We start from the raw sequence: 27,044 nt of genomic DNA on the forward strand, positions 1-27,044 counted from the left end.
TTGTAAAATGCAGATTTCTTGTTGCATTTGGACAGCATGAGCAATGTGCTTTCATATTCTTTGTATTTCCGTAGTTGTTTGACTTAACTATCTACACACTAAAAGAATAGAAAAAAAAAGGTTTGTTCCAAACTATACTTACATAAGCATTTCTTTCAGTGAGACATACATCAAATATTTGTATGCATCGTAGGGAAGATTTAGGGCACCTAAAGAGAACCAACATGTGAAAGAAGATGAAAGAATTCATATCAAATCACAATTTGTAGCAACTTTCTTACTGCCAATCTTTGGGTCACACTGAAATTTAGAATCACTTGTGCAGGGAACTGATTTTGTTTGTAAAAAGGGTAAGGAAGCTCTAGTCTCTATTTTGATGTAATTAAAATCTCTCAAGAGCATCAGCAGTCTATATAGCTTGATTTTGGAAAAGTAAAGTAAGCAGACCAGTTTTGAGCCCCAGACACATTTTCTTATTGAGTTCTCCATCAAAAATGAGCAGTTGTGGAGTTTTTCATCTTCATTACCTGGTTGTAGGACTAGTGCAATCCAGAGAGTGAAGGAGGTGCAAAGATCAGGACAGGAAGTGTTAACTCATTTTAAGTTGTAGAGACATGTTAAGATACAGTCACTGATCCTAAAATCTTTTATCATCTAGAGTAAGGTTTAATGTAGTCCTCAATGTATTCTGGAAACTCTCCTTGTCTTGTAAATGATGTTCTGCTTCTTCAGTATATAATAGGTCGTCAGAATTCAAAAGGTCAGTAAGTAAAGGGTTTCACCCCCAAACACCATCCTTTCAACTTTCTGGTGGGAAAGCCAGTGCTACTGGGTGCAAGTTCCTTCAGTGAATGTAGACATTTCATTGTCACTGTGATGTTGGTTGTCAGATTCTGGTATATTTCACTTTGGGAGGCACCATGTTATAAGCATTAGGAACTTCAAACTAAAATTTTCCACTCCAATGGTAACCCTTATCTAGGATCTCAGCTGAAAGGAATGAAGCTTGTTTGAATCAGAAAATGTACTTTACATGTGTAAGTATATCAGCTTCAAATTCTGCCAGATCTTTAACAAGCAACTTGGTCTCTCACAGAAACCCTCTGATTAGGATAGAAACTGGCTGATGTACAGGCCCCTGACCATTATCCAATGTCAATTTGCCTGGCAGAGTTGGCATTAATGCTACCTTTGACCTTGGCACCTGGAGACACAGGCTGGGTGCCCAACACCATTCCTGGGCCCCTGTTGCAGTCTGTACTTGGCAGGGCCAACGAGGGCCTTGTTTGTTTTTCTTAAGTTGTTTTTTAAAAAAACATTATGGTAAAATATAAAATTTACCATTTTAACCATTTTAAGTGTACAATTCACTGGAATTAAGTACATTCACATTGTGCAACCACCATCCCTCATTCCAAGTTGAAACTTTGTACTCATTAAACAATAACTCTCCTTCTCCAAGACCTTGACAACCACCATTCTACTTTCAGGTCTATGAATTTGACTATTCTAGGTACCTCTGTGAGTGGAATCGTACAGTGTTTGTGTTATGTGTCTGGCTTATCATTTGATTTCATAAAGTGTTGACTTGCTCCTCAAAGTGTGGTCTGTGCACCAGCAGCATTGGCATCACCTGGAACTTGTTAGAAGGGCAGAATGTTCAGACAACCTAAATCAGAGTTTATATTTTCACAACTTCCCCAGTGACTCCTGCATGTTAAAGTTTGAGAAGCATTGGCTTTATCTACTGAGAATTCTAGATGGGTCAGGAACCAGGCAGGGAAGCCACCAGCCATTCAAGAGTGAGCAGCTGTGGTGTATCAGAAGCTTTGGGCATTGTGTGTGGTAGTGAGCAAGACAGACATGGTCAGCCCATACTTCGGCAGCTTAGTCTAGAGAGAGAGACAGGAAGGAAATAATGTTTTAGTGCTAGCCAAAAGAAATAAAGATTGCTAAACAGAAGGATGATAGCCAGTCATGAAGAAGTGGTAAATCTTCCCTGATGAAGTGACATTTGGATTGAGTCCTAAAGGTTGGATGTGAGTTAGCTGATGCTTGGGGCTGGGGAAGAATTCCAGATGGAAGTGGCAGTGTGAGAGTCCTGCTGTGGAAGGAGCTTAGGGCTTCCTAGAGAAGGAGGTCACTGCAGCTAGGCGTAAATATGGAGTTGGGGGTGCAGGATAAAAGGAGATGAGGTTGGTTGCCGCTGGATGGTGGGTGCTGTGAGCCATGCTGAAGATCTCAAACGGCGAAGTAATGTGTTGGATGTGCTTTTGAAATGGATTCCATTGATGTGCTTTGGAGGGGAGAGTATGGAAGCTTAAAGGGGCCTAGGTTTTGTTTTGTTTTTTTCTTTGACCTAAGCCACCAGGGTGTAGGCAGCTGAACTAGGCTTGGTCATTTGGCTACTCCCATCTAGAACTTAAATCTGGAGGCAGTGCAGCAAAGATTCAAAGAATGGGTATCTGGCAATGATGAGTGACAGCCCAGTGGCGGCAGGACCAGTCCCACCAGTGGAACTTTCTAACCAGACTTTCCATGGCAGGACCCCGGCAGTCTTTTTTTTCAATAGTCTTTCTTGGATCCTGACTGTGTTTTAAGACTGATTCTTGATACTGAGTTGTATGAGCTGTTTATAAATTTTGGAAATTAACTCCTTATAGGTCATATCATTTGCAAGTATTTTCTCCCATTCAGTAAGGTGTCCTTTCATTTTGTTGATGGTTTCCTTTGCTGTGCAAAAGCTTTTAAGTTTGATTAGGTCCCCTTTGTTTAATTTTGCTTTTATTTATTTTGCCTTAAGAGAAAGCTCTAAAAATATATTGTTATTTATGTCAAAGAGTGTTCTGCCTGTGTTCTCCTCTAGTTTTATGGTTTCAGGTCTCACATTTAGGTCTTTAATCCATTTTGAGTTTATTTTTGTATATAGTGTTAGAGAATGTTTTAATTTCATTCTTTTACATGTAGCTGTCCAGTTTTCCCAGCACCACTTATTGAAGAGACTGTCTTTTCTCCATTGCATAGCCTTGTCTCCTTTGTCATAGATTAATTGACAATAAGTGTGTGGGTTTATTTCTGGGATCTCTATCCTGTTCCATTGATTTATGTGTCTGTTTTTTGTGCCAATACCATACTGTTTTGATTAACATAGCTTTGTAGTCAAGCTTTGTAGTATGATTGTGCTGAACACCTGAATTAAGGGAATGTGATACCTCCAGCTTAGTTGTTTTTTCTCAAGGTTGCTTTGGCAATTTGGGGTCATTTGTGGTTCCATATAGATTTTAGGACTACTTGTTTTAGTTCTGTGAAAAATGTCATTGGTATTTCGATAGGTATTGCATTAAATCTGTAGATTGCTTTGGGTAGTATGGACATTTTAACAATGTTAATTCTTCTAGTCCAAGAACATGGGATATCTTTCCATTTCTTTGTATCATTTTCAAATTCCTTCATCAGTGTTTTATAGCTTTCAGTGTATATGTCTTTCACATACCTGGTTAAGTTTATTCCTAGGTATTTTTTTTATTTTTGATATGATTGTAAATGGGATTGTTTCCTTAATTTCTCTTTCTCATAGTTCATTATTACAAACAAAGAACCCAATTAAAAAATGGGCAGAAGGCCTGAATAGACATTTTTACAAAGAAGATGTATAGATGGCCAACAGACATGTGGAAAACTGCTCAACATCACTAATCATCAGAGAAATGCAAATCAAAACCACAATGAGATACCACTTCACACCTGTTAGAATGGCTATCACCAAAAAGTCTACAAATAACAAATGTTGGTGAGGGTGTGGAGGAAAGGGAACCCTAGTACACTGTCGGTGAGATTGTGAATTGATGCAGCCACTATGGAAAACAGTATGCAGGTTTCTCAAAAAACTAAAAATAGACCTACCATATGATCCAGCAATTCCACTCCTGGGTATGTATCCGAAGAAAACAAAAACACTAATTTGAGAAGAATCTTGCACCATAATCATCATAGCAGCATTATTTACAATAGCCAAGGTATGGAAGCAACTTAAGTGTCCATCAACAGATGAATGGGTAAAGAAGATGTGATGTACATACATACAATGGAATATTATTGAGCCATAAAATGAAATTCTGCCATTTACAACAATGTGGATGGACCTAGAGAGTATTATGCTTAGTAAAATAAATCAGACAGATAAAAATAAATACTCTGTGTTATCACTTATATGTGGAATCTGAAAAATAAAACAAGTGAATGTATATAACAAAACAGAAACAGACTTGCATATACAAAGAACAAACTATTGGTTACCAGTGCAGAGGAGGAAGGGAGGGAGAGGCGGGATAGGGGTATGGGATTAACAAACACAAAATACTATGTATAAAATAAATAATCAACAGGGGTATATTTTACAGCACAGGGACATATAGCCATTCTTTTGTAATAACTTTAAATGGAGTTTATAAAAATAATGAATCACTGTGTTGTACACCTGAAACTAATATAATATTATAAATCAACTGTACCTCAATTAAAAAAAACAGACTGATTCTACAATATGCCCATTGATTCTAAGTTGCCTTACAGGCTTTCCTTTGAATTCCTGTTTTGGTTGATTTAGCCAGAGCTGGTGTCTGTTGTTTGCAACCTCACCACCCTGACAATTACTGTCTTGGTCAGTGGGGAAAATGCTGCATGTTCTGTGAGGTTGGAAGTGAATAGAAGCTGTCTTCCTGCAAGGTCATCACTGTCATCAGGAATAACAGCCCCTCTTCGTTGATTTCTATGAAGGGTGTTTTCTGTCTTGTTCTGACCCTGCTCTGCTGACTCAACCCCCACCTCCTTCCCCAAGAGTCTTTCCGGGCCCCATCCACTCTCATGTGCCACCAAAGGTTGGGCAGCTGCTCATTACTGTATACTTTAATAACAGTGTAGCAGGTGCAGTTGGCTGTCTACTAACTGTTCTCCCTCCTTCCTCCATATTTACCAACAAGACTTTGATTTTGTTCAGGTACGGGTGGCCATGTCCTTTAGAGAAGAAACACATCAAGAACTTGGGTCCTGGATGATTGTGCAGAACACCTGAATTAAGCAGTGCTGATTAAGCCACCTCTTTTGGATTTCTTTTAATGTGAGTTAATAAGTTTTAATTTTGATTAAATTGCTTCTAGTTGAGTTTTCTGTTGCACCTAACAAATGCAAATAGTTAATAGTGCATTATATTTTTGAGTATTTACCTTTTAAAAACTCTATTTAAAGTAATACTTTTAATCATCTGAATACTCTGAAAGATAATTATTACCATTTTTGTTATATTCATTCATTTTTTGTTTGTTTGTTTTTTAGATTCCACATGTAAGTGAAAAAATACAGTATTAGTCTTTCCTTATCTCACTTCACTAAGCATAATACCCTCCAGGTCCATCCATGTTGTTGCAGATGGCAACATTTCATTTTTTTTGATGGCAGAGTAACATTCCATTGTACATATATACCACATCTTCTTTATCCATTCATCAGTTGATGGACACTTAGGTTGCTTCCAAATCATGGCTATTGTAAATAATGCTGCTATGAAAATTGCGGTGCATGTATTTTTGTGAAATTAGTGTTTTCATTTTCTCTAGATACATACCCAGGAGTGGAATTGTTGGATCATATGGTAGTTCTATTTTTAATTTTGTGAACAACCTCCATACTGTTTTTCATGGTGGCTGTACTAATTTACATTCCCACCAAAAGTGTACTAGGGTTCCCTTTTCTCCATATCCTTGCCAACGTTTATTATTGTTGTCTTTTTGGTGATAGCCATTCTGACAGGTGTGAGGTGATATCTCATTGTGGTTTTGATTTGCGTTTCCCCGATGATTAGCAATGTTGAGCATCTTTTCACATGTCTGTTGGCCATCTGTATATCTTCTTTGGAAAAATGTCTATTTAGGTCTTCACCCATTTTTTTAATTGAGTTGTTTGTTTTTTGATATTGTATTGGCTGAATTTTTTGTATATTTTTGGATTTACTCCCCGGTCAGACATATCATTTGCAAATCTCGCTCCCATTCAGTAGGTTGTCTTTTCTGAAACATATTTATTAATATTTTAATGTTATAGGTGGGAAAACAGGCTCATAAAGATTAAGCAACATGATCCAAGATTATATGGTCTGTCAGTCAGGGTCCTAAGGAAAACAAGTGGTATACTCAAATTAAGATAATTTGAGGAGGGTTCATTTACAAAGAGATTAACTACAGAGTTTTGGGAGTGATGTAGGGGAATCATAGAGCTAGTATAGGAAGCCAGGGCTAGAAGAGTGGAGCTGTTACAGGGAGAGGAAACTGGAAGAAGAGATAGTCAGGTTGAGAGTCTTCCTTGAGAGGAGCAGTGAACCTCGAAGGAGGGTTATGGTCATTTTGATGTGACTTCACAGGGAGTGATCCCTAGGGGAATAAACACCCTGACCTCACTCTCCTTCCTCCCTCTACTCTTCTGTCAGGCAGAGCCCACTGAGCTATTGGATGTAGTCCAAACAGACTAACTTGCAGGGGCAGAGAGCAAGGTGGAGACGGATGGGGAGGTAGAGGGACAATTGGAAAATATCTGTTGTGGTCCAGGCTGTTTGCCCCTTACTGTCCTCTCGTGTCCGAAATGCTGGTCAAATGTCGTGACCTCAACACAAGAGATACCCAAAGTTCCATCAGCTATTTATCATCATGGGATGATGTTCATTTGTTCATACTTTCACTTTAAACCTAAACAATTAGCCATCAACAGTGTCCTCATATAAAGTAACAGGAGGGAAATGGGAAGATAAAAACAAGTAATATAAAATATAGCTGTTACAATCCCTACTTCTATAACTGGACACAATGCCAGTTACCTCTTTCTAAGCCAGAGTATGCTCCTTGGCTGTGCTTTTTCTTAGCTCATTCATTCCAAAGGCAGACCATTTAATTGCTGGTTCTGGAGCTACAAAGATAAATCAGTCACGTATCCTGACTAAAAGAGCTCACAATAGATGAAATAGTTATTTAATTTTAAATTTAGGGTAATAAGGGGTAAGTAGATACCTGATCTCTGGTTTGTGATGAAATTAAAAGAACAAGAACAACAATGAAAGCAACTCTGCTTTAACTGGGTTTTTTTTCACCCTTGGGATTATTAATTATCAATACTGGATTATTCTTTGCTGTGGCAGGCTGTCTTGTGCCTTGTAGGGTTTTAGCATCATCCTCGGCTTCTACCCACTAGGTACTAGTAGCACCGCTGCCTCCATCGTGACAACCAAAAATATCTCCAGACTTTGCCAAGTGTCCCATGGGGAGCAAATTATTGTCCAATTGAGAACAACTGACTTAAAAAGTAAAGAAAGAGGCCATTGCATGGATGTGTAGCAACATATTTATATGTCTCCAAATAATGGTTATTTAGTCAGTTGGGATTTCCCTTTTGTTTTTTGTTGTTACAAATAAACCTGCAGTGAACATACTTTCTTTGTGTACTTGGGCAGATATGTCTGCATGGCAGATTTCTAAAAGTGAAGTTGCTGGGTTATAAGATGTGTTTAGGATTGTGATGTTCTAAAAATGACTTCTAAGGAGATTGAATAAATAGTGTTACCTTTACTGCTTTATTAAAATATTTTTCGAATTGCCTCAAGTTTTACACTTAAATAATATCTAAGAAATAATGGGGTTTTTTGATAATTACATTTTATAACACACATTAAACACATAAATATTAAAATTAAAAAATCCTAATGTAAACCCAAAATCATCTTTTATATTAAATATTGGGAAACAATGCTCTAGTCTATCTCCTTCATTTTAGATGTGGTAAAGCTGTTTCAAGTTTACACTGATCTGGAGTCAACACTCTTTGTGTTCTTATGTTATTCAACCAATTGCTTTTGTTCGAGTCATACTTCTCCAATTCTTCCACATGAGAATCATGAAAAATTTGGTCAAATGCTTTGTTAAACCCACAGCCCTTCATGTGTATGATGTTCATCTAGTTGAGTGTTGTATGATGTGGAAGAGGTTGTGCTGCAGTGGGGATTTCTTCAGCAAGCCAGCTAAAAGGTATTGTACGTGCCTTTTCTCATTTCGTGAGAACAGGCTGAGCGTTAGGAAGGAGTGTTTTCTAAGTATCTGGGTGGGTGTGTGAAAATACAAAGCAATGGTTGTACTTTTGACAGCAGGAGCCCAAGAAGGAGGATTGGGAGCGAACAGTGCGACATGGCACAGTGATTTTCAACCTGACCCTCTCTCAGCATTTCACTATTCATCATCTCCTACACACAGAGGCTTAGTTGCCAGTTCTTTGGCACAGTCATCCCTGAATGAAGCAGAGGTCACTCCTGGGCATCCATTGTTATATCTTGCCATTCTTCTCAGCATCATTAGTCACTTTTGAATGTATGGAAGAGGGCGGTCTGGGATCCAGCCTTGCCCACTGCAGCAGACTAGGAGCCCAGAACACTGAGCCAGGTGCAGATGAAGGAGGTTCAGTTGGCAGGCAGATTTGTCCCTGTGATGGGTATAGCATGAACAGTTAGTGCCCCTGGCAGGAGTCTGGGTGGAAGGGCACAAACCTGGTGGGAAATCTCAGTGATGTGGTATCTGGGGAGCAGGAGGTGGGGTGAAGGGAGGCTTAGAAGCAGAGAGAAGCAGCCATTCACATCAGGGTGGTCTTGAAAGACAGGCAGTAAGGCCCCAGGAGCCTGGCAAGAATGAGTCAGGACCCAGGCCCTAGGAACCAACTGTGGTGCCTACAGTTATAAACCAGGAAGAGAAATCAAAGCAGAGACCCAGAAAAAAGATTTAAGGCACATGGGCTCAGAATTGGGAAACAAGTAAGAGCTTGGTCACTAGAGTTAGAAACCGCACCAGGGGTAATCTACCAATGGTGCGAGATGTTGCCAAATCTAATCCAGCACTGCATTTATGAGGCTTAAGTATCTCCTGATTCTGATTAATATTAGCTTAAGGTATGGAGGGTGGCATTGAACATGCAGCTGAGACCTAATGATAGTACAGAGCAGGAATTGGATCTCAAGGTTGTTTGGAAACAAAACTCATGTGCTTCCCTCTGCACTCATCCAAGAGACGCAAGAGAGGGACACATACTGGCTCTGAGGAGTGTGATCCATGTGTTCACTAAACTAGAAGCTCCTTGAGCAGAAACTGTCTTCATCACCACATACCTAAGGTGCCTATCAGGGCCTGGCCTGTGCTGAGCGAATATTCATTGAATACATAAAGGAAGGAAAAGAGGGCCGAACAAATGGAGATACAGCCTCTGTTGGGTGGGGTATTCTCTGGCTTTCCCAAGTTTCAGTGAAATATCCTTGCCCTAAACATTCTATACCAACTTATTGTTCTTATTCCATGATATCCAAGCAACCTGCTGATACAAATTAAACTTTCCTAGTTTCTTCATATTGGAAATGAAGTGAGTTCAACCACTAGTCATTGTTACTTCCCAGTGTCATTTATTATATTGACATCTGGTTAGCACCTCAGTGGCGTGTGGATTAGGTCAGCTGTGTGAGTCTCCAAGAGGTTGGGCATAGTGGATACACTGAGAACATCCAGTTTCTGGTCCCCCCTGATTGAGGTTTACACCCTGAAATATGGGACCTACTCATGATCTGAGAGCCTCTATAGCAGAAAACTGGTAGATCATGAAAACACTGGAGTATAGACCTATGTTATTTATCCTTCATATTATTGTTGTATTTTTAAAAACTTGGCTCCCAGGTGTCCAAAATTGGGTTCATTATATTCCTTAGGTTCATGACACCTCTCATGACAGTGTCACCATTGGCTCATATACTGGCTCAAACATTGTTGACTCATACAAAAATTCAGATTTTTGTCTTGTCTTGAGAAATTGAAGAATCCTCCAAAAGATTGGTTCTATTTCACTGCAAGGCAAAAATTAGTGTCTACTCAGAGTGCTGTCCCTGTTCATACCAATCCCTGTTGTCTCCTGACCAAGAGAAGTTGAAGTGTATCACTGGGCTTGAACTGTTATTCTAATCAAGTGGAAAGTAAACTATTCTCTTGTGCCCACGTCACCAATTTACATTATCTGCCTGTCAGCATTTGAGTTTGAGAATCCTGCTCTGGGAGGAAACTCCTGTGCCATCCCTGATAACTACTACCATTCACTGAGCCCTTACTATAGGCAAAGCACTGAACTAACAGTTTTTCACACATTATCTCTTTATTCATATAAAACCCTATGAGGTAAGTTCAAGTGTTATCTCCGTTTTACAGGTGTGGAAACTGAAGCTCAAAGAGCTAAATAACTGCCCAAGATGATAAAACTTCTAATTTTTGACACTGGGATTCAAACTTTGGCCTGCCTGAGTCCATAGCTGGGCCTTTTTTTTTTTTTTTTTTTAACATCTTTATTGGAGTATAATTGCTTTACAATGGTGTGTTAGTTTCTGCTTTATAACAAAGTGAATCAGTTATACATATACATATGTTCTCGGGCCTTTTTAACTTTACATTACACAGCTTTTCTAACCACTAATCTTATAACAATAGAATTACTGCTGCCCTTCAGTGTTTCTTCCTCATACTCAGTCCACGTGGGGCTGAATTCCAGAAAGAGGGGCTGAGTACCACCCTGCCCTCGCCAGGGCCCATGGTAGACACCCACTCTGTGCCAGTGTCAGAGGGAGTTGTTGCTTTGTTGGATCTGAGAGCTATAGCTCTGCTGGGCGGGAGGACAGGAGATGCTGGGGTCACTGTGACTCTGGGGCAGCTGCCCATTAATCACTGTTCCTGGTTTTGTGTGTGTTTAGCTGGGCTATCCCAGTGCTGTCCCAGGGTCATACCTGGGGAAGTGCATATAAAGGGGCTCGAGGTCTAGACCTGCAGCTCTCAGACCACGGAGATGGGGAAGCTGTTGCTTTGGGTTGGTGAGTGTGGTGGGTCCAAGCCCCACAATGTCTCTTAGTTCAGGAAGCGCCAGGCTTCATAAGCTCATTGTCTCTCTGGTTCCTGGGAAGCATCCTGCGACTCGGGGCCCTGGATTAGGTAGAGGTGGGACAGGACACAGTGAAGGGCCAGAGGGGCCCAGGGAGGAGTGATCAGAGCAGCGGTTGTGCTCTGGCTGCACATTAAACATTTTTATGCCTGACTTCCACCTCGGACCAGTTCATTCAGAATCTCTGGGGGAGGAGCCTGGATATCACTACTTTTAAATTAGCATCCAGGGTTGAGAGCCATTGACCTAGAGATTTTGCTGGGACTTCTAAATGTCATGGTTGTCCCTATGCAAAGCATGTGTGTATACGTATGGTGTTTACTGAAGTGGAAAGGAGATTAGATAGATCTAGCTTCACCTGCTCAGTGTAGAGAAGAGGAAAGAGGGAAGGGTGTGTGTGTCTCCATTTGCTTGAGTTGGTGAGTGCACTCAGAACTGGAGGGTGTGCTGGGGTGTGTCACTCCAGGTGTGCCTGTGAATCTGCGTGTGATTCCTCCTTTGTCTCCTGCAGGGCTGGTTCTTGTGCTGAAACACCACAACGGTAAGGACACTGTGTGGTCCTCTCCAGAGCCAGGGAGAGTGTCCAGCTGAGAAGTGCTCCATGTCTAGTGCCCCTGCAGCCCCGCCTTGCCCTGGCTCCGTGTCAGGAATCACTGGCCCAATGCAGTTCAGCAGAGGATTTTCAGTCACCTGCTGTTTGCTCACTCCTTGTGCCAGGATCCAGACTCGAGGACCCATTCTGACCAGGGTTTCACAAGGCATTCTTCCCCCCACCCCCGGGGACCCCAGCAGTGGGGGAGGGACCTGCCTTCAATGTAGCTTTGGGGTGTGAGTGGGGGGGTGTTACAGTGGCTTTGCCTCTTGAGCTGTGTCCAGGCTGCTCTGTGGAAGCTGAGCTCCATCCCCAACTTGGTTTCTGCCAACAAATGCCTGCTCTCCCCTGCCAGGTGCTGCGCACAAACTGGTGTGTTATTTCACCAACTGGGCATTTAGTCGGCCCAGCCCTGCTTCGATCCTGCCCCGGGACCTGGACCCCTTTCTCTGCACCCACCTGGTATTTGCCTTTGCCTCAATGAACAACAATCAGATTGTTCCTAAGGATCCCCAGGATGAGAAAATCCTCTACCCAGAGTTCAACAGGCTCAAGGAGAGGTGTGTTCACTTTGGGTATGGGGTTGTATTTTACAAATGGAAGAGAGTTAATCCTTTTCTTCTGTGAGTCGTCAACTTTCCTCTGATTCTTGTGTTCTAGCCTCCTGTCCAGGGCACTCCGGAGCTTCCCTGCCTTGGGAACTCCCCAATGACCAGCACTCTGAGCTCGTCCTTGCCTCCTTGCTTTCGTGGCTGCTGTGGCCCCTGCTTGGAATGCCCTCCTCTCTCTTCTCTGCCTGGCATCCCCCAACTCACCCTTCAAGCCCCCGTGTTGAGGATTCTATGTGTTAATGCTGTTCAAGCGCTTTAGAGAGGGCTGCGCATTACAAATGCTAGTGTTTCTATTACCATCTATCACCTGCAAATGAGCCCCCCAAGGGAAGGGCCAATGTCTGTGATATCTTTGTTCACCAGTGGCTGGGTCAGTGCCCGGCAGAGAGCTGGTGCTCAGTACTCCCTGCCCAGGACTCCTGGGCTCTCCTGCCCCGGGGGTGGTCTGTCACTGCATGCATGGTTATAGAAGGGTAGGAAAAATCCATGTTACTAGATTATAAGCTCTGGAGAGGAGAGCAGGGAGCTTGTCCTCTGTTCACTGCTGTATCTCAAGCACCTAAAGCAGTCAGTGGCAAATAATAATTGCTCAGTAAACGTTTGTTGACTGAGTGAAGAGAAATTTTAGGCTGCTTTTTCTTTTCCTTTTTATGGGACTGTCACGGGAGCGGGGAGTTTGGGGGGCTTTGGGCAGCCTGGGCGTTCCTGGGTGTGATGACTTGTGTGGGGGCTGGTTGTTCTCCCACTTTTCCTTCTTCCCTTCTTGGGTTCTGCTGGGCTATGCTCTTTTCTTCCTTAGGTTCCCCCAGCCGTCTCCCCCTTTCCGTTCCTGTTCTCCCATCCCCCCTACATGCCACAGTTCCCCAAATGAATGAATGAGAACCCAGCTCACAGACTCTTTCCTGCATCACAGTAACAGGGAGCTGAAAACACTGCTGTCCATCGGGGGGTGGAACTTCGGCACATCGAGGTGAGACTGTGCTGTCAGGTCTTCTCTCTGGGGTGGGGGCGATGAATGGGGGAGGAGCACCCAGGCCAGAGGTGAGGACAGAGTGGGGAGCCAGCTGGGCCGTGGGGAGACACGCTAGTACTCCCCCGAGTCCTGACCTGGCCCTGGAGTCCAGGGTTCCCCGACCTCTCCTCCATGGTGAGGGGAGACAAGGCAGGTCCAGGAGGTGGTGAGAAAGGGGCTGGGGGGAAATGAGGGGAAAAATGGGGTGCTCACAGTTGTCCCCTCAATGCTTCATAAGAGGCAGGGCTTTTGCCTCAGAGAGGGGAGGGTCTTGTTTAGGACATGGATAAACCCCAAGCCTCCCAGGGCCTGGGTTTCCTCGCTTTATAAATGGAGCCAGTGGTATCAAGCCGAAAAGATGGGAGGAAAGGAAGTGATATAAACAAGATGCTCAGCTGAACCCCTGGGCACATGGTCTGTGTCCAGTGCATGGTGGCTACTCTTCGTTACCCTCCACTAGGCAGTGTGGAGGTGACAAACTGCCTTCATGTTCTCTGAAGAAACTTTTCCCTTATTTCATGGCTGAGGCCAAGGGTAGAGAGTTGCCTCCCTTCCTGCCTTAGAGGAAGGAGCTGTAGGAGAGGGACACCTGGAGGCCTGAGAGTGGGGGAATGTGAGGAAGCACCTGGCACAGAACCCAGGAGCAATGCAGCGAGGATGCAGTGAGCTGGGTGAGAACCGGCTCTGCCTGACCCCAGGCCTCGCCTCTCCCTGGGCCATGACTTCTTGAACATTCGCTGTGTACAGACGCTGGCCAGAGGCTTTGCATGCATTATCTCAGGGTTACTCGGGAGAGGCTTACAAAGTGGCTGTTTACATTCTAAATTTGCAGAGAAAAGCAAGAGTGCGAGCTTAAGAAACTTACCATATTTCACACAGGTGACCATGAAAGATCGCCCAGCTATGGGTGGAAACCAGATAATGGAACCAGGCCTGCCTAAGTCTGAATCTGGTTAATTTTCTAATCATTGCACTCAGGACTAGTCCCAAATTGCTTAAAGTTCAACTCCAATAAATTACAAGTTTTCCAATAGTGTCTTTACTATGGGAGAGAAAACACTAGAAAAAAGAGAAAACAATCAAACAGCCAAAGAACAAAAGGGCAAAGAGTCCAGAACCCTTAGTCAGAGCATGGCCCTCTTGTGCCACATTAGCTCAGAGATCCTTCTGGAAATGCTGGCCCTTGGCTCATGTTCCCTCCCCTAATCTGTTCAGGCAGAGAAAGTCAGTGCCAGGACAGGGTGTCAGGACTGAGCTGTTACCCACGAGGAAACAGCAGAGGGTCAGTGCCTGGCTAGGGGCGGACCATGTTTTCAGAGACCAAGCTGGCCTGAGCCTGCTCTCTCCACCCCAGGCTGTGTGCTTGTTTCCATCTGGCAGGGGAAGTTGTGGTTTGCAAATCCTCCTGGGAGCCTGAAGTCCCCATTCCTGGGTATTGGAGCCCTGTGCTGGGAGGGGCTTTAAGAGGCTCTGAGAGTTTCAACGACCTGCCTTCCTTTCCTCAGTCACATCCACTGTGCCCTCCACAGGGTGCGAACCAAGGAGTCTTGTAAGGGAGGCTGAGGTTGTGCAGAAAACACTCCTGGCCTCACCTCTGGTCTCCCTGCAGGTTCACCACGATGCTGTCCACATTCGCCAACCGGCAGAAGTTTGTCAATTCAGTGATAGCCCTCCTGAGGACACATGGCTTTGATGGTCTGGACCTCTTCTTCTTGTACCCTGGACTCAGAGGCAGCCCCAGGCGTGACCACTGGACCTTTGTCTTCTTACTTGAAGTAAAGCCAGTCTGGCAGCTCCCGAATCCAGAAATGATTCTACTTTGATCATATCTGGGCTCAGGGCACAGGGGAAGCCTAGGGCTGGGGACAAGGGCAAGACAGTGGTAACAGAAGGTTGTTTACTGCCATCACCTGCAGGTGTTGGACAAAGAGCTGCCTAGCAAGGGCCCTATGGCGGCTCTTTCTCTCTGTCACATCCGGGCCTTGGCCCAGCCCTCCAGCCTGAGTGATGCCTTCTCTGTGCAGTTCCTGGACTCCCTCAGGTGGGCTGTCTGAACTCTGCTCCTGGGCCTGCTCCCAGCCTTCTGTTCAATGACTTACCACATTGGTTTACATCCGCCTTTCTCACGAGCCTGTGGGCAGGGCCTGTGTCTGACTCTCCTGGCTCAAGGGGCTCCGTAAATAAAAGTTTCTTGGATGAGTCTTGTTTTCCCAGACTCTGCTTTGTCTGGTTCTCGCGTCTGCCTCTCTTTCTTCCTAGGAGCTCCTGCTTGCTTTCAGGAAGGAGGCGCAGCTCACCATACGTCCCAGGCTGCTGCTCTCCGCTGCTGTCTCTGGGGACCCCCGTGTCATCCAAAAAGCATATGATGTGCACCTTCTGGGAAGGTGAGTGGGTGCTGCCTTGGTGGACAGGACATTGGAGGGAAGGAGGCATCTCAAGCTCAGAACCCTAGAGGTGCCCAAGCACTGTCCTTGAGCTTTCCAAGTTCCTGCCCTGCTGTAAGTGCACCTTTGGGAGGTGGGCTGATCGGGAGCATAGGTGGGGACAAGGCTTATTCCATTATATTCTGGGCTTTCCTTAGGAGATCAGAGGGAGGTGATGTAGTACCAGTCCGCACCACAGCATCCTCTTGGGTAGAGATCTGTATCGCCTATCGCTGGGTCTCTAGGAGAAGAATCCAGGAGTCTGGCCTCTGCTGTCCCAGAGTCCCCTTAGACATACACTGCGTGCCAGATGGCTGGTATCATAGAAATGGATTAATTACCATCTACTGCCACTGAAACAAAAATAGGAATGCCCAGTCAGGCCCAGTTTTCAGAGCACAGGTCTTCATGCAAAAGTTACAAAATCAGGCAAAGAGAGCTCCTAACTTTCTGGAAAGCTCTGGACTAATTTTCTCAAAGCTGAAGATTTGGGTATTTACAGATGTGATAACTGAGGCAGATGCAGAACACAAGAAATCACACATAATTTTTGCATGTGATTATACTTAGGGAGAGTGGTTCCATGGTGGCAGGAAAGGTGAGAGACCCAGTGGGGCACAATTGGCTAGTGTCGGTCTTACAGCCAGGCAGGATTGAGTGAGACCACCTTCACCTAGCTGGGTCACCTTAGACAAATTAGATAACAGTCTGAGTTTCAATTTCTTCATTTTAAAATGGAGACAATTGTAGTACTTAGGGCATTGGACAGATTAAAATTAAATTAGATAATCCATGTTAACCTGTACACCTGTGACCTGGTAAGTCTCAATTACGCTTTGTCATTTGGAAAGCTTTCAGGAAGAGATGGGTTTCAATGGTTCCTATAATGGTAGAAGGACAGAAGCTTTTTCATGCTGTGGGTCAGAACTGCTTACACATGACGATTTATGCAGACCTCTATTGCACACTTGTATCAGCCTGAATGCCTTTGTTTTCTGTTCTGACCCCTGCTCACTCCCTTGGATACTCTCACCATGGCATAGGTCCTGATGCACCGCTGTCCCTAACCAGCTGTGTGTTCCAGGGGCAGCCTCTCAAGTGGAGGGCACAGCTTGGGCAGTCCCCAGAGGCAGAAATGGCAGGGAAGTTGGGTGCCCCAATTTACAGCTAGTTAGCTAGTCATCACTGTGATGATCGGACTTGAAAATCTAGCTAGCACGATCTTCATATCTCCTCTTCCTGCCCCTTACAGACTACTGGATTTTATCAGCGTCTTGTCTTATGACTTACATGGAAGCTGGGAAAAGTTCACAGGACACAATAGCCCACTGTTCTCTATGCCCAAGGACCCCAAATCTTCGGTAAGAAAGAGAAAGCTCTCATGTGGCCCAGAAATCGGTCCCTGAGTCAGGCCATTGGCTCTTGGTAAAAAGGAGGGGTTTGTGTTCTTCCTACCTGCAGGCATATGCCATGAACTACTGGCGAAAGCTTGGGGCAGCACCTGAGAAGCTCCTTATGGGGCTCCCCACCTATGGACGTACTTTTCGCCTCCTCAAAGCCTCTAAGAATGAGTTGTGGGCAGAAGCTGTGGGACCAGCATCTCCAGGGAAGTACACCAAGCAAGCTGGCTTCTTGGCTTATTATGAGGTGACAGGAATGGGGTGCTCTGTCTGTTAGTTATGGGGCTCCCGCTCCCCAGCCCAGGGCGAGAGCAAGGACAGGGAGCAAGGCAAGAGTGAGGGCTAGAGACAGGACAAGGAGGTGGTTTACTGGGGCCAGGGAAACCCACTCTCTGAGATAGTCCCTGTTTCTTCTGGGGAAGTTTTTTTTTTTTGCAGTACGCGGGCCTCTCACTGTTGTGGCCTCTCCCGTTGCGGAGCACAGGTTCCGGACGCGCAGGCTCAGCGGGCATGGCTCACGGGCCCAGCCGCTCCGCGGCATATGGGGTCCTCCCGGACCGGGGCACGAACCCAGTTCCCCTGCATCGGCAGGCGGACTCTCAACCACTGCGCCACCAGGGAAGCCCTGGGGAAGTTATTTGAGTCCTTTGTTAGGGGTGAGGGACTAGGTGGAGTCTGAATGGAGGGAGACAGATATTTCACCCCTTAGAAGAATCTTAAAAGATATTTAAGTCAATCCTGACTTAATATATGGCCTAAACATAATTAATATTTGCTATATATATATATATATATATATAATTTCAAACATTTGCCAAGGTAAAAGAATAGTATAATGTCCTCTCACTCTCCCTGATTTCCAAATACCCCTCACCCAGCTTCAGTCAATAACCACTCATGGCCAATCTTGTTTCTTCTCTGCTCCCTGAATCGCTCCCTCCCACTACTAGATAATCTTGAAGTAATTCAAGACATCTCCCATCACAGATTCTTTCTCCTCCACCCTAATTCCACTCCCTAATCCCCATCTCAGCAAAGCTTACTGTTGACTGAAGGAAAGAGACATGGACCCAAGGGATGTGAAACAAAAGAGAAGACAGTAAGGGGCACCGAGTGTGTGGCTATATTACCTGAGAAGGTCTTATGGCACAGGTGGATTTTGAGCAGATCTTTGAAGAACAGGTAGAGTCCTGATGGGCAGGAATGACAAGATGGGAAGGACCTCCTAGGCAGAGAACAGCAGGCACATAGACACAAGTGTGTAGGGGCGCCAGGGGGTGAGCTGTGTCTTTACCTGAGGTAGTAGTGGAGGTGCTGGTGTCTCTCCAATCTCTATTCTGTGCTGGCTGCCTGGAGATGTTTTCCTGCTAGTCCAATGAAGCATGGTTATGACTGATAACATAGTTGAAGGAGTGTTCTTGAAGGACAATATGGGTCAAAGAAATTTTGGTAGACTAAACTTTTAATTTCAAAAAAACCCCTAAAAAACCTTACACATTAACTTCTGCAGCCCAACTTGAACACATCTACATCTTTGCAGCCTATGGTCTCCAGCTCAGTGATGGGTACCCAGTCCACACTCAGTGCTTCTTTGAGTGTAATAACCTAGTTCTCCCTGCCTTCAAGACCTTTATATTTATTATAGATTCAAAAGTTAGTTTAATAACTACCTAGATGGGGCAGTTTATGTTGTTTTTAATGAACAGAGGCGATACTTGTTTATGAAAATTCTTTGAAAAAGATACAGTTTTGGTCTAGAGTCAAGTTTGTTACTGTAGTAGTTTGATATTGACATTATTTACCAAACCCTGGTTTGGTTACTTAAGGATGTCAGCCACTCCTTGGTTCTCTCTCTGTTTATCCATCATGGATGTCAGAGGAAGGAATGTGCAGTAGTAGGAATTTTGCAGAATAGAGAGAAGGTCCTCTGTGAGTGGCTTCCCCACCCCCTCTTTGGTCTACCTTCTTCTCACTCCCTGGTGAGGGATTCTTGGGTTCTTTATCCTTGCTGGTGCTTCCCTCCATGGCACTTCACAGAACTGACCTGGTGATCTTCTTGGCAGATTTGCTCCTTCATCTGGAGAGCAAAGAAGCGCTGGATTGATGATCAGTATGTCCCATATGCCTACAAGGGGAAGGAGTGGGTTGGCTATGATGATGCCGTCAGCTTCAGTTACAAGGTGACACCTTGTTCCTTTCTTGCTCCAGCATAGAGTTTCCCTCTGCTTCCATGACGCCTTTGTCTGTACAGTGTGTGAGTGTTTGTGTGTGTGTACCTATAAAACTGGCAGGTTAACTTGTTAGCCTGTAAGTAGAAAAAAATCTCAGAATCTTCAGTTTCAAACTCAACAATTATGGGGTTCATTCTTATTTTACATTTGGGAAAAGTAAAGCCCAGAAGGAGCCAACTCATTTGGCCTTAGAGCTGTTTGGATATGACAGATTGTATATTTTCCATCAGCCTTACAGAAAACACTCATAAAGTAATAATAAAACCTGGATTTAAGGCTAAACATCTGCCTTTTAGTTATATCTGTAGTTTAAAAAATCATGGATAAAAGCCTTTATTTTCTTATATGTGTAAACGGTACAATATTATCTGCTCTACTCCTTTCTAGCATCGCTACAGTATAAGGTATGTTGATGTGATTTTTAAAAAATAAAGCAATATCTATCATTTAATATGATGATAATGGTGATTAGCAGGTTGGGGAGCCAGACAGTATTTAACATTTATGAACATTTACTATGTGCAAAGCATTGCTCCAAATATTTTACATGTAGGAATTTAAAAATTGTTTTTCAGATCGTGGCAAAATATATACAACATAAAAGTCACCATTTTACCCATTTTGTTACAGTTCAGTAGCATTAAGTACATTCACATTGTTGTGTAACTATCACCCTTATCCATCTCAGAACTTTCTTGTCTTCCCAAACTGAAACTCCACACCCATTAAACAACTCCCCATTCCTCCCTCACGCAGCTCCTACTAATCCCAACTCTACCTTCCATCTCTATGAATTTAACTACTCTAAGTACTTCTATGAGTGGAATCATAGTATTTGTCTTTTTGTAACTGGCTTATTTCACTTACCATAATGTCTTCCAATTCCATCCATGTTGTAACATGTGCATGTAGGAGTTCTTTGCATCCTAAAAATGTTGGAAATGTTATTATCCTTTTTTTTTTACACGAGGCAACTAAGACATATAGCTTTATGTAACTTTTTTCAAGATCCCATAGCTAATAAGCAGTAGAGGCTAGATTCAAATAGACTACATGCCTAACCATCCTGCCATATTACCTTCTGAGAGCCCATCTGTTTTTGCCATTGTACCTAGTACAGTGGGTTGACTGACTACTGCTTTTTCAGGCATTTTTCATAATGAGAGAGCATTTTGGGGGGGCCATGGTGTGGACATTGGACCTGGATGACGTCAGGGGCACTTTCTGTGGCACTGGCCCTTTCCCCCTTGTCTACACATTGAATAATCTCCTGGTGAAGGCTGGTGAGTGGCTATGACCTGGAAACTGGGGTTGGCTGTTGCACACCCAGCTACTGGTTCATGCTTTCTGTTAGATCTAAAGGCTTTGGTGAGGCAACATGACACTGAAAGAGGAGAATAAGCTTTGATGCCACGCTAGTCTGCTTTCTAATCTTGGTTTGAATGCATGCTCTATTTGACCTCTGTGAGCTTTGTTTTCCCCATCTACAAAATGGGAGTAATCCTTATACTCAGGACATTATACAAACTAAATGAGATATGGAATGAAAACATGCTGACTCATAGTGAACACAATATATGTTAGTTTATTTCTCTATTTCTTTTTCCTGTTTTCATGGGACAAGAGCCAGAAAAGGAAATTAGGTTTCTTTTTGATATCTCTTTGATAGTAGAGACTGCCTTGGCAGTTAGGAGATGGAACCTGGCATGCTAGAGCTGCAACAATCTTGGAGATAGTCTATAACCCTCATTCTGTGAGGAGACTAGGGCTCAGAAAGACAATACAGCCAGTCAAGGGTGGAAATGGGACTCCAACTCAATTCTTTACAGCATGCTGTCTAGAGCAGCTTCCTTGCCCTCAGCCTTGTTCCTGGTGCCTCCCACAATGGGGGACACAAAAGGGTTCTCCTTGAGGATTCCACAAGTAAGAAATAGGCTTTGGGGGCAAGGTCTTACTCAAGGTGCAAAGGTCAAATCAAGGGCTTAAGCATAGAGAACTGGCAGACTCGTCCTTGGTGTTACTCACCAGTAATGTAGCAGACCCACTGAGTGCCCATGGTTCCCTGGGATCATATTAACACGATGAGGTAGGGAAGCAAGGCTTCTATGTGTTGAGATTTTGTCTATGTCCTCAAGTGGGTGCATTAGGAAATCCTCCAATTCTGGTTTGGGAGCAGGTACTTCAGCCCTGGAGTGGGTCTAGTCCTGCCAGTAATAGGATGGGAAGGAAGGGGTAGGAATCTCAACCTTTTCTGATGATTTCCTCTAGAATTCAGCTCAACTCCTCTGCCAAAATTTTGGCTCTCAACTGCTGTGAATTCTTCAAGAATTGGCCCAGAAAGGCTGACTGTGATCAAGGATTTGACCACTGATTTGGGGATCTTGCCCCCAGGAGGAGAGGCTGTGGCCACTGAGACCCATAGAAAGTCTGAAACTATGACCACAGTCCCCAGAGGTGGGCTTGTGACCCCTACAAGGGAAACTCTGTCCTTTGGAAAGCACCCCCTAGCTCCAGAATGGAAGACTGAAACCCCTGGAGAGGAGACCATGACCCCTGTGGGCCACCAGGCTGTGACCCCTGGAGGGATAACTGTGGCTCCTATGCATCTTCAGACTGGAGAGAAAATCATGCCCCCAAGAAGGAAGGCTGAAGCCCCTGAGAAGATGACCATACCCTCAGGAAAGATGACAGTCACCCCTGTTGGGCAGACTGAGACTCTTGAGAGGAGAATTTGACTTCTGAGGTGGATCCTGAACCCCTGGTGGGTTACTTTGGTCTTCACAAAGAAGCTGAAAACTGAATGCTGCTCTCTGGTTCTTGTCATTTCGCCCCCAGGACACACTCCTCTTGCTTTTGACAAGCCCTTTGTTCCCACTGATGGAATCATTCCTCTGATGACTCAGTAACCCTTCCAATGAGTCCTCTCTCTCTCTAAAGAAAGAAAATCCAGAAAACTCTGCTGTGGACTGAGGATCCTAAGATCTGTTGTTGGCAGAAACTGGGGAAAGTCCTTGCCTTTTCTTCTAGGTCCCCTGACAGAAGCTGCCTGTGCCCAGCCATTCATAAACCATTCTTGGGGCAAAGCAGGCCCCAGGCCACACTGAGTTAATCTCTTTTCTATTGAATAAACTGGAAGCATAAGAATTCATTTGAGTTCTCTGAAGTTCTTTTCTTGAAATGAGCTGTGCTAGCCAGTTGTCAGCTTCTCCCTTTCAAGGTCACTTTCCTCTCCTGTTATTTTTGGAAAGAGGGAGTTTGTGTCTAGCCCATGCTGATGTGGATTCCAGTGTCCATTATGTGCTTCCCTCTCTGCCATGAACAACTGCTGACTTCACTGTTGGTCAGAGCCAGAATCTCCTCTAGAGAAGTTTTCCATACTCCTCGAGGGGGCTGAGAGAAGGAGGAGGGTGTTGTGCCTTCCAATTATATTCCTTACTTTGTAAAGTCTTAGTTGTCTCTGAAAAAACACCCCCACCTATTCTCTCCATAAGAAGTGGTGGAGGGGAAGACAAAATCAGTATTTTTTGTGTTACCTGCAAACTTCGCCTAGGTCTCCTCCAGAAACACCAGTTCCTATACTACACACTGCAGTCCACCTACAGAGTATTTTCCTGGGCATGATTGACCCTCAGAGTCAATATAGACACAGGACCAATTTCTAGCCCCCCTTTTCTGGGAAACAGTGATGCTAGTGAGTGTCAGATCTACCACCAATATTACCTTTTCTTTTGGAAGTGCAGCCTCCAAAACTTTAAGATAAGGGTCTCATTAAAATACCTGTGGGAGCAGGCACCTATCATAAATGATTAAAGCAGGTGTAGGCTGTAGCCACACGTGTGGGCACATGTCCCCGGGACCATGTTGCCACACCATAAATCCCAAATCAGTTAAGTTGCAAAACAAACCAACCTCAAAACTTAGTGGCTTACAAAACAGCTATTTATTTAGCTCATAGATCTAAAATTTGGTAATTTAGGCTGTGCTCAACTAGGTGCGTTTTGTTTTTTGAAGAATTATTACTTTTGTAAAATTGAAAAACCAGGTGGTTTTTATGGTCTGAACTGGTCTTGGCTGGAATGGCTCAGGCCTCTTCAGTCAGCTAGTGGGTTGGGTTGGGGTGGGCTGGTTTGTCATGGCCTCAGCTGGGCTGACTGAGGTCTCTTTGCATGAGAACTTGCATTCTTCAACTGGCTAGTTTACATGGTTGTGGTCTCATTGTTACTAGAAAGCAAGAGAGAAATCTCCAATAGACAATTAATTTTTTAGTCCCTGCTCGAGTCTTATTTACTATTGTTCCATTGGCCAAAGCAAGTCAAATGACCAAACCCAGAGTTAGAATGGTAGGGAATTATCCAAGTGGATACAGGGAGGCAAAAATAAATTGGAGGATATTACTGCAATAACCTACCATACAAGCTCGATATTCCTGTGTTTAAGAGAAGCTAAACTTACGTGTGTGTGTGTGTGTGTGTGTGTGTGTGTGTGCACGTGCTTTGATAGCGCAATTGGATCAAAGGGTTCCATGTTCGTATTAAGGTTTGATGGAATAGAGGTGGGTTGGCATTTCATTCTGGACACCGGATTATCTTGTTCTACTTTTTGTATAAACCCTATACTCATCTCCTTAGGGCTTATCTATTTAATTGGTCTTTCTTATAGTATAGAAAAGAGATAGAAGTGGAGCTTTTTCCACTAGCTCCTATATGGACAATAAATATTTCTGGTGAATCTGTGATTTTTTTTCTGTCCCCTTTTCTACATGTGCTTTATTCAAGGGTAATGTGTCTGGCAGTTTCTATTTATCTCTATATTTAAAAAATCTAACTTATAAGCTTCTGGGAACTTATCTTTTAGCTGTAAATTGGTTGGAACTTCCAACTTCATCATCTCTCTCAAAACATAGATCAGTGGGCCATAAAGGTTCTACCCTGTATTGGTCACAAGTAAAGGGGAAGCGGAAGTTCAATGTTGAGGTCACACCTTCTCTTGTGAACTTGTTTCTGAAAGTGAACTCATTCTGCAATGAAACCTGACAAATACTGGTTTTATTCTGGTAGGCCATGGACTCAGGTAAATATTAGGATTTTTATACTATGACATATATAAAAGTAAGGACAGATATTGGGGGTAAATAGCAGTCTTTGCCATACATCTGCCCTTTTAGCCATTCAGATATCTGTGCAAACCCTTCTTTTATGTTTAGAAACCACTTATTATCTTCCTGGAAATTGACTCCAAAGTCCCTTCAATTACTGCCTGCAGCTCAAAGGCCAAGGTTTTTGGGTGGCACACAGTCCTTGTGATTATGTCCTAAGTTGACCCCCATGGCCTGATAACCTATAAACTACAAGGCAAGTTATTTTCATCTCCCCCAGTAAAAATTCCCTTTGGAAAAATAAAAGAATGGGAAACATTACAAAGTTCATATCCTGTTGACTATGAATTACAAAGACTCCCTCCTTGGCAGGGTGTGAGTTCTTTGGTTAGTTCACCTGCCAGCCCCTAGGAATCTCTTGTCAATTTCAGAGAAGAAGCAGAGTGTGTGGTTAATGTGTGTATCCAGACCAGACTGTGTTTATTCTGATCTTGGCTTTTTTGTGAGTTTGGGTAGGTTACTTACCTTCTTCATGCTTCAGTTGCCTTGTTGGTAAATGTGAGGACTCAGTGTGTGAATTAATATGCTTAAAACACTTAGAAGAGTGCCTGGCACATGATATGCATGCCATATTCCTGACTGCTTTCTTGGAGCCTTCTCTTGCCCATTTCCTTCATGACCGCTTCTGAAGTAGGCTTTGGAGAGTCTGCACTTCCAATGGGCTGTGCAGTATTTGTAGCTTGTTTTTTTTTTTTTTTTTTAATGTGTACAACATTATTATTTCTACTTCTGTATACATTACAGTGTGCTTACCGCCAAAAGTTTAGTTTCCATCCATCACCATGTAGCTTGTTTCTTGATGGTGCAGTTTTGTGGGGTGAGGAGTTGTTTTAAGATTCGAAAAATCACAGAATTCTAAGGCAAAGCTAGAGTGCTTTAGAAATACAAATTCCCCAAAGCATGGCAGGGATAGAAATATATGAACAGAATCCAAATTTAAAGTAAGATGATGGTAATAATTGTCAGGCTGAGAAATCACACAACCCAAGATGTTCATTTTCTGTTTTACCCCACTGTACCTGCTCTGGGGTGGTCAGTAGAGCTGGATCTCTCTCTCTCTCTCTCTCTCTCTCTCTCCTCTCTCTCTCTCTCTCTCTCTCTCTCACACACACACACACACACACACACACACACACACATACACACAATCTCTGCTTGCTTTTATTTGCTTTAATATTGCAGACAATCTTCATCTGATCAAGTCGATTGCTGCTGGAATCCCCAAAGTAATATCTTCCCAGTGGAAGGAATACTTATCTCACATGATAACTCTATGTCAATTGCAAGAAAGACCCTGGTGGCCTCATGAGGGTCATGTGCTAATTCTGGTATCAGTCATTATTTCTAGGGAATGAGGCTCCAGAATTTTTCTGGGCCTAAATAATGTACCCATCACTGAGACCAGAAGTGGGAGAGGGAGCACTAACAAGGTTTGCCTCTCTTGAAGGAAGTGGAGGTAGGGGAAGGGTGAATTCCTAAGGAAGGAGTTTGGAGCTGACAAAATCTAATATAACTCATGGTATTGTTGTGAATGCTTGTTGAACTATAGTATATAAAATACCTGGTATTTCGCTCTCTCTGACGTATTAAGGTCAGCTGGAGTTATGGATTTATTTTTTTGACATTTCTTGAGGATAGAGGCTAACCTAACAGTGTGAAGGAAGAGTTAGAATGTTAGATCTGAATTCAGACCCCATCTCTAGAATCTTGATGGAGCATGCTGTCCTGCAGAGTACAATTCTGCCCCATGCCTTCCCTGGGTCTGGCTCAGTGCCTACAACAACATGGACCATGAGAAGATTTTTCCTTGGGATACAGCAAGCAGCAATTCAAACCCAGTAAGTCTGGCTCCCGAATTTAGATCAGGTCTTCAAGTTGGGAAAATATTATCCATGACTTTAGCTGGGAGTTTATTGGAAATGACTGAAGGTGGCTACTCATGTCCCTAGACTTAACTACCATCAATTGGGGACCCCTTTGTGGGAAATAAGGCACTATTTTCTGCTGATTTCCTTTGATGCTCATCCTCAATTTTTCACTGCAATATAGCTTCTACCTACTCCCAATTTTTCACTAACATCTTAAGAAGGGGAACTATAATCTCTTGAGAGGGAAGATTGTGACTTTGGAGAAGAGATTGTACTGATCTCTGCACATAGGATGCCCTCAATAGAGGGCAGATTAACAGTGAGTACTAAAGTTATAGCCTTTCCAGACCTCACTTCCTACTGCCCAGTATCAGTGGTTGGTAAGTACTTCATTAACTTAAGAACTTATAATTGTACCATAGTAATTTAGACAATTATGAATTAACAACTGAAAAGTTGTATTGTACACAAACTCCTAGAATCAGTCTTGAAATATCCACTCTGAGGGGACTAAGTTTCATGATCATACAGTCAGTTCATTGTTGGCAGAATAAAAACTTCACCCTTGCATCTTCCTCACAAATCTCAGTTTGCAAGCCCTCAAAAATGGCACCAGTATAATAACCAAAGGACTCAGTGGTAGCAAATACTTAGATAAGCAATACCCCAAAGACTTCAGTGCCTAATTGCAAGCTTTTCCCTACTGGTTCCCTGAAGGTCAGGGAGGCATAGAACCCAGCACCTCCTTCTAGTTCATTGTTTTCTT

At 43.6% G+C, this 27,044-nt stretch overlaps 1 protein-coding gene across 1 annotated transcript; it reads left to right on the forward strand.

The window, feature by feature from the left end:
- The first annotated feature begins 64 nt into the window (after window positions 1-64).
- Window positions 65-22,626, forward strand: OVGP1 (oviductal glycoprotein 1). The gene is made up of 12 exons (XM_028489012.2): window positions 65-4,016; window positions 4,997-5,116; window positions 11,453-11,527; window positions 11,934-12,138; window positions 13,103-13,159; window positions 14,811-14,976; window positions 15,461-15,585; window positions 16,877-16,985; window positions 17,086-17,271; window positions 19,088-19,204; window positions 20,403-20,538; window positions 21,524-22,626. Exons 4-12 carry the CDS (start codon window positions 12,059-12,061, stop codon window positions 21,988-21,990), a joined length of 1,443 nt encoding a protein of 480 aa, XP_028344813.1. The 5' UTR covers window positions 65-4,016; window positions 4,997-5,116; window positions 11,453-11,527; window positions 11,934-12,058; the 3' UTR covers window positions 21,991-22,626.
- The last annotated feature ends 4,418 nt before the right edge of the window (window positions 22,627-27,044 follow it).

The sequence above is a fragment of the Physeter macrocephalus genome, chromosome 4 (genome assembly GCF_002837175.3).
Source record: "Physeter macrocephalus isolate SW-GA chromosome 4, ASM283717v5, whole genome shotgun sequence".
NCBI lineage: Eukaryota > Metazoa > Chordata > Mammalia > Artiodactyla > Physeteridae > Physeter > Physeter macrocephalus.

What these genes read in the sequence shown, in the direction of transcription:
- OVGP1 (XM_028489012.2), top strand. Translation starts at nt 12,059, where the DNA reads ATGAACAACAATCAGATTGTTCCTAAGGATCCCCAGGATGAGAAAATC. An exon ending in TGGAACTTCGGCACATCGAG is followed by an intron (nt 13,160 to 14,810) that starts GTGAGACTGTGC and finishes GTCTCCCTGCAG; the next exon opens with GTTCACCACGATGCTGTCCA. An exon ending in CCAAGGACCCCAAATCTTCG is followed by an intron (nt 16,986 to 17,085) that starts GTAAGAAAGAGA and finishes TCCTACCTGCAG; the next exon opens with GCATATGCCATGAACTACTG.